The sequence below is a fragment of the Protomyctophum parallelum genome, assembly GCF_964188405.1.
Source record: "Protomyctophum parallelum genome assembly, chromosome: 5".
NCBI classification, from domain to species: domain Eukaryota; kingdom Metazoa; phylum Chordata; class Actinopteri; order Myctophiformes; family Myctophidae; genus Protomyctophum; species Protomyctophum parallelum.
The window spans coordinates 30,459,677-30,467,176 of record NC_139702.1 but is presented as its reverse complement, the minus strand read 5'-3'; the positions used below and the strand labels follow the sequence as shown (position 1 = coordinate 30,467,176).

Genomic DNA, 7,500 nt, shown 5'->3' with positions numbered 1-7,500 from the left:
GGAACGCGCCAGTACTCGTAGCTTGGGCCAGATTTTGTCTATGAGATGCTGCTCAATCTCGCCACTCTTGTTACGTATCCTCCGGTTGAAGTCGTTACCCTCCAAACACAGGAAGTCACCACCAGGCTCCAGAATGCCACATTTGATGGCGATGGCTCGGGCCGTATTGATGTTGTCTCCCGTGACCATCCGTACCGTGATGCCCGCCAACTGGCACTTCTTGATGGCGTCCGGGACCTCTGGTCTGACAGGGTCTTCAATGCCAACGACGCAGATGCAAGTGAGTCCAGTCAGTATGTCTTTCTCATTGTCCCAGTTGGGCTCGCCCTCTGAGGCAGGAAAGTCCCTATATGCCATGCAGATGGTTCTCAGGCCCTCCGAGGCCATGGGCTCGATCACATTCTCCACAATGTCGCCTCTGTCTCGCGGCTGTAACACCTTGGACTCCCCACTGGCAGTCAGGATCGTGGAGCACTTCTTGAGCAGGATCTCTGAGGCTCCCTTGCTGAACATGCGATAGCTGCCATCAGCCTTCTTCAGAACTGTGCTCATCGATTTGCGCGCAGAGTTGAACGTGTATACCTTGTACAGCTTCTCCTCTGGGATCTCATTGCGGATCGCCTGGTAGTGAAGCTCTAGGTTGGTGGCAAAGCCCAGCAAAGCACATTCGGTCTTGTTACCCACCTGCCGCGGCAGACCGCCTTGCTTTTCTGGAGCCATAATCTTGGAAGTGTAGGCGCAGTTGACCGCAATTCCCTGGGCCAGGAGTTCTGAGGTGGAGGTGGGAATGTTCTCAGGTTCAGGGATGTTCTTGTGGTGTTGCTCTGCAATGTAGACCTGCACCACAGTCATGCGGTTCATGGTGAGTGTGCCCGTCTTGTCAGAACAGATGGCAGTGGCATTGCCCATGGTTTCACACGCATCCAGGTGACGTACCAAATTGTTGTCCCTCATCATTTTCTTGACAGAGTATGCCAGGGAGAGGGTGACAGCTAGAGGCAAACCCTCTGGCACAGCCACCACCAAAACAGTCACACCGATGATGAGGAACTTGACAAAGAGCTGGAAATAGATTGGTGTGCACTCCGTCAGCCAGGGTAAGCCCTGGATCCCGAAGTTGTCCACCAAAAAACGCAAAAACAAGATGACGACAGTGATGGTTGACATGAACAGACCTGTTTTGCCAATCTGGACAGCTAGTTTGGTCAACTTTCCCTGGAGAATTGACTTCTCCTTCTTTGGCAGGTTGGCTTTCTTCTTGTCCTCGGTGTCAGCCCCTTCAGCAACGTTCAGATGCAGCATCATCATAGAAGAACCATTCTGGGTGTCTTTCTTGTGGTTTTTCACTGATCCGTCCCATTTCTTGTTCTTTTGCTTCTTTTTCTGCTTCTCTTCATTGTCATCCTCAGCACCAGCACATCCAAGCAAGGTAAAGATGATTCCACTCTGTGAGTTGACCCCAACGGCAGTGACCACCATCCTCCCTGAGCCCTCCATCACATGGGTTCCTGACAGCAGGAAGGGATCCTTGTCCTGGGTTTTCTTGACATGGTCCGACTCCCCAGTGAGAGAGCTCTCGTCTATCTTTAGATCATTCCCCTGGATGAGGATGCCATCGGCAGGTAAGAGGTCACCGTATTTAGCGTGCGCAATGTCACCAACCACTATCTCAGCAACGGGGATCTGGAGGACATGTCCGTGACGGACGACAGTACATTTCTGCTCTCGTTCTATGCGACTCTGGAGCCCCCGGAACTGTCTCTCTTTCCTCCAGTCGACGAAAGCGGTCACAAACACCACAAAGACGACGGATAGGAGGATGGCTGTGCCCTCGATCCAGCCCGCCACTGACTCACCATCATCCTCTACGCCACTAGCTGCGATTCCACAATATGCTGTATTGGAATTTGGAGGAACATAAAAAGAAAGTCCTAATGAAATTATGGCTGCCACCTCGAGGATAATCAGAGTTGCATCTTGAAGTGCTTCCCACAATAATCGGAAAAAGGTTTTTGGCTTCTTTGGCGTTATTAGATTCCGCCCAAACACCTTTTTCCTCTTCTCAATGTCTGCGGGCTGCCCACTAAGACCATCCGTGGGTGACGTCTTCAACCGGTTGCAGACTTCGTGAATGTCCCCGTATGTATCCTTGACTTTGCTCAGAGCCTCTGCACCTCGGAGCTCCATGAGAGAGCGCAGCTCTTGGAGTGTGCAGCCGAACTCTCCGGCATGGCTGGCCTCCATCGCGAGGTTTTCGCAAAGAATGTGTCAATGAATCAATTGTTGATAGCAATGAACTAAATCATCTCAGAGCACTAACACTTGCTCACCTTAGGGAAAGCAGTGTGAATAATAGACTGCTGAGAGTGTTCATTTTATACAATTTGTTCTGTGATGTACCATGTTGTAGAAATCCATATTTGGGCATTTTACTATGATGTCACCATGGTGTGGTGGAGGATGTGCATATTTAGACATCATATTTGCCAACAGGGGTAACAGGCACAGACCTTTATAACACCATTGTATGAGTTGTTTGCAATTGTCTACCCGCCATGTCATGGCGGTATAGCCAACTATACAGATACACCACTTTGGCTAAGTGTTAGTGGGAAGAAACATCTTCCTGGAGAAAAGCTTCAATCTGTGAGAGAGCAACCATGACGGTATAGTTCCCATAAACAGTTGAAGGCCCTTCATATACACAGGTGCATGCGGATGCCCAGTAGCGAGACTGGGATAGATTAATGCAATCAAATTTAGGTGCAAAATGAAGATTGTCACTTGGAACATAAACGGCATCAGGACGTTTAAAGGAGGATTAAAACAAGCTCTCGATTCACTGGATGCAGATATTGTCTGCTTACAGGAGACCAAGGTGACAAGAGACCTACTGGACGAAAGAATTGCCATTGTTGATGGATACAGCTCCTATTTCAGCTTCAGTCGCGGACGCAGCGGCTATGCGGGAGTGGCTACATACTGTAAGGATGTCGCCACGCCCTTCGCCGCTGAAGAGGGTCTCAGCGGCTCGCTGACCAACCGTGAAGGCTCTGTCGGCTGCTATGGTGACCATCAGGAGTTCTTCGCAGAGGAGCTGCGGCTCTTGGACAACGAAGGACGAGCCATGATCACACAGCACAGAACCGCATATCAAAACCAAACACAAACGGTTACTGTCGTTAACGTGTACTGCCCGCGAGGCAACCCCGAAAAGCCGGAGCGAAAACATTTCAAAATGCGTTTCTACAAGTTGCTTCAGTGTCGTGCCGAAGCTTTACTGAAGTCTGGAAGCCGCATCATTGTGTTAGGAGATCTGAACGTAGCCCACCGACCGATAGACCACTGTGACCCCGACGACACTGGTGGTTTTGAAGAGAACCCCGGGAGAAAATGGCTGAATGGCTTTTTACACCATGAGGGTAAACAAAACATAAGAGTGGTGGAGGAAGAGTCGGGGGAGACTTCATCAGATTCGAGCCAAGGTGGAAAATTTGCGGACACGTTTCGTCATTTCCACCCAACTCGCTCTGACGCTTTCACTCACTGGTGCACGCTCACTGGAGCGCGACAGACCAACTATGGCACTCGCATCGACTATATATTTGCTGACCGCTCACTGGCCACGGAGCAGCTTGTGGCGGCAGACATCATGCCTGAGGTGGAGGGTTCGGACCACTGTCCGGTCTGGGGGGAGCTCAGCTGCACGCTTCTTCCCAGCTCCCAGACCCCTCCCCTCTGCACTCGACACCTACCAGAGTTTGCAGGAAAACAGCAAAAGCTCTCTCGCTTTCTGACAAAGGTGGACCGACAATCGGCTAAAACTGAGGCCATTAGTGACCCGTTGCCCGGATCACAAGAGGCCGAGAAGAGGAGGAGGAGAGAGAACATGAACCCGCTCGGAGCAGCGGGGAGCCTTAACGGAAAGAGAAGAACATTTGCGGTGGAGTCCGTCATCCCAAAGGGAAAGAAAGGCAAAGTGACAAAGCCTCTTGCAAAGCCACATCAGGGCAGCCTCTTCGCCTTCTTTAAACCCAAGCCCACCAACGTAGCTGCCAGTCATCGAGTGAGCTCTTCACGAAACTCTCCAACATTCCTGCACACTGATCAGCGGAAGGTCCCCTCAATCACGGGCGAGGACGCCAACGTTGCATCTCATGCCTGTGGTGACACGTCTCCGCGTTCGTCACCCGACGGCAGCACAGGAAAGGAGAGTGGCAAACTAACGGGGACAAAGACAACAATAGAGTGTTTGACCTCCGGTGGTCCCACGACGTCTATGTCGCAGACGTTCTGGAAATCAATGTTTCGCGGGCCCCCGCTGCCGCCATCCTGTAAGGTCCACGGGGAGCCGTGCGTCCTCCGTACGGTAAAGAGGGAGGGGCCTAACATGGGCAGGCGGTTCTTTGTGTGTGCCCGTCCTCAGGGCCACGCCTCCAATCCAGAGGCTCGATGTTACTTTTTCAGGTGGGTCGGCAGCAAGGGACAACCATGACTATTCCGTCCCTCCGTGTCCATCCATCCATCCATCCATCTTCAACCGCTTATCCGTAGTCGGGTTGCAGGGGCAACAGCTCTACCAGAGTGCTCCAGACTTCCCTCTCCAGAGCAATATTACTGAGTTCCTCCTGGGGGATTCCGAGACATTCCAAGGCCAGTGAGTCGATGTGTTTCCTCCAACTGCGCCTTGGTCTGCCCCGGGGTCTCCTCCCAGTGGGACGTGCGTCGAGGACCTCCCTAGGGAGGCACCCGAGAGGCATCATAACCAGATGCCCGAACCACCTCAGCTGGCTACGTTCCAGGCGAAGGAGCAGCAAGTCTCTCTCGTGTGACTGAACTTCTCACGCTATCTCTAAGGGCAGCCACCCGTCGAAGAAAACTCATTTCGGCCGCTTGTATTCGCGACCTTATTCTTTCGGTCATGACCCACACTTCATGACCATAGGTGAGAGTAGGAACAAAGATTGCTCGGTAGAACCGTCTGACTGATTGACTTCAAACTTGGCACACGTATCTCTGAGGAGCCAAGTGAATTATGTGCAGAGTGGAAAGTTGGTCGATTCGGCCCGTTGTCCATAAAATATCAATAAATCTGAAAAATCCCCATGTAATAGAGGTTTGGGCCGTTATGAAGCCCTCACACCTACGTCACACCGCCAGTCCGAGGGCTTTGTCAGAGTACCCATCTATGTCCCCTTTCTGCCCATATGGAGGTCTCCGTATCTGTCATTTCTGGAAAGTAAAGTCTATTTGCCAGCCCATATAGCCCAATGTGAACTTTGGCATTTTGACATTCTAACATTTTATGTTAGAATGTTGATTATGGGTCTCCAGCATGTAGAAACTGTAGGATGCTAACACGGCCATAGCCACTTTCCCAAATGTGCTGACCCGGTTTTTAGCCCAGGGAGTGTTTTTTGTGCAAAACTAATGCTTGGAATGGATTCAGCATCAAGAAAACCCCCTAGTTTTACACATCAGATGCTACTTAAAGTAATTAAATATTTTGCCTTATATAGGTTGCTAATGGTATGGTCACATATTATGGCAATTATGAAAATTGCTCAACATTATGCAAGTTAGCCATCCGCGCAGTTTCTAGATGTTGGGGACCCATACTCAACATTTCTAACATAAAACGTTACGGTACTCAAAATGCCAGGGTTCATATTCTGGCACGTGGACTAAAAGGGTACATTATGAATTAACCACTTAGCGGTAAGCACAATTTAAAATACTAGAGGTTGCACCACAGATCTGACCAATTTGCTCATATATGGAGATATATATATTTCCTGTCAGACCATATATGGGCATAGTGGTCAAATATGTGGCCCTGGACATCTGATGGTTATGTGTGAGTGATAGTGACATGACGTATCGGTTTTGTTAATGGTTATTTCTGAGTCAGAGTGAGGTCTCCATATACGTATGGTATGGGCATAAAAGAGCACAGGCGGACAGACACAGATCTCCATATATGGGCATAAAAGGGACACACGACGGACTGACGAGTGTCATAGTGCATCTGTGTCCCCTTCTCGCCCATATATGGAGGCCTCTGTGTATGTCTTTGCCTTCGCTCTTTTTTATGCCATGGGCATAAAAGGGACAAGGACAGAAAGATAAGAGATCTCCATATATGGACATAATAAAAGGGACAGACAGACATGACAGACAAGACACAGACAGACAAGACACAGACAGACAGACAGACAGACAGACAGACAGACAGACAGACAGACAGACAGACAGACATGTGCAACGAGGGACTCTGACAAGGTATTGCATAATGAGGAATGCATTCCTAACTCACATTGTTCCCTACTTTGCATTTGTCCCTTGCTCTTGTTGCATCTACTTAATTAAACTTTAAAATCCATTTTCATCCACTTGATGTATCCTTTTGATAGCTCGTCTCTGTCGGGTAGAGAACTCAAATGTCCAATACTGTGATTTTCAGGATTCAAATGAAAGAATAACACACGTAGCAGATCGTACAAGCCGTATAGTAGCAGTAGTGCTAGATCTACAAGCTCAAAACGCATCTCTTCGCACCACGTTTCAAGCTTGTATATCTGCTCAACCTTTTTCATGTCAAAGAGCCCCAGAAATATCTGTATTTGGCTGCGAAACCCCATCTGAAAATATGTTGTTCCAGGGACCTCCCTGAAGCAAAGATTTTAGTTAAAAATGTTCACTTTGAAAGAATATATATTCAAAGATTCGCGCCACATTTTCACGATTTCTCAAAAATAGCAGACTTACAAGCTCGTAGCGCGGCTATGAGCTTGTAGATCTGCTATTTTTCAACAACTAACACCAGAAGGGGTTCCCACCCAAAATGGGTTAAGTTACGAAAAACCACCAAAAGGTAAAATATGGAAATAAGACGTTCCTGCCCGTACGGTATGCTTAGTTGTGCCTTCTTCCTGATAGTTGCTCCCTCCCATACATTGTGTTTCCATAGTTACGCTGACATCCTGTTTGTGACCATCCCGTCGGAGAACATGCTGGAGTTCAACCTGACCAATGAGAAGCTCATCCTGTTCTCGGCCAAGGCTCCGCAGGTCAAGCACATCATCGACACCTTCATCAATGAGATCAAGAAGGTACGTTCACACGTCCGTCCATCTTCAACCGGAGCGGCGGCTCTACTGGAGTGCATACTTAGTTTAGACTAGTCATTGGTTAGACATGGGTTAAGGTTAGGTTTAGGTGTGCTGCCCCATGGGAGGTTAGGTTTAGGCCAGGGTGAGGGTTTGAGATAGGTTGTAGTTGTAGGACTAATGACTGGTCTAACCAATGACTAGTTGTCTATAGTGTATATTCCTGCACTATACCTGCATCGAGTGACCTTGGTACATAGAATTTGATCTATGGAAGATTCTGACCTTCAAATGTACATCATTTTCGTTTTGATTGTATTGCTGTATTGTTGTATTGTTCTTTCTGCTTTGGCAATGTAAACGTATGTTTTCTCATGCCAATAAAGCCCTT

The 7,500-nt window shown here is 48.8% G+C and overlaps 3 protein-coding genes across 3 annotated transcripts in view; 2 read left to right on the top strand and 1 right to left on the bottom strand.

Annotated features, from left to right (window-relative positions):
* LOC310859156 (plasma membrane calcium-transporting ATPase 1-like) overlaps positions 1-2,244 on the bottom strand; it is a gene marked incomplete at both ends in the record, with an annotated part of 3,489 nt that extends 1,245 nt beyond the window's left edge. The window contains one exon of the mRNA XM_083765555.1: positions 1-2,244. This exon is cut by the window's left edge and continues 1,245 nt beyond it. Within this exon, the coding sequence (XP_083621681.1) occupies positions 1-2,244 (2,244 nt within the window).
* Positions 1-7,500, top strand: part of myo15ab (myosin XVAb) — a gene marked incomplete at both ends in the record, with an annotated part of 142,713 nt that overhangs the window by 108,708 nt on the left and 26,505 nt on the right. Inside the window, one exon of the mRNA XM_083764426.1 lies at positions 6,971-7,112. Within this exon, the coding sequence (XP_083620552.1) occupies positions 6,971-7,112 (142 nt within the window). The remainder of the gene's footprint in view (positions 1-6,970; positions 7,113-7,500) is intronic.
* Positions 2,771-4,495, top strand: LOC310859155 (DNA-(apurinic or apyrimidinic site) endonuclease 2-like; the record flags this gene model as incomplete). The annotated part of the gene is made up of 1 exon (XM_083765554.1): positions 2,771-4,495. One exon carries the CDS (start codon positions 2,771-2,773, stop codon positions 4,493-4,495), a length of 1,725 nt encoding a protein of 574 aa, XP_083621680.1.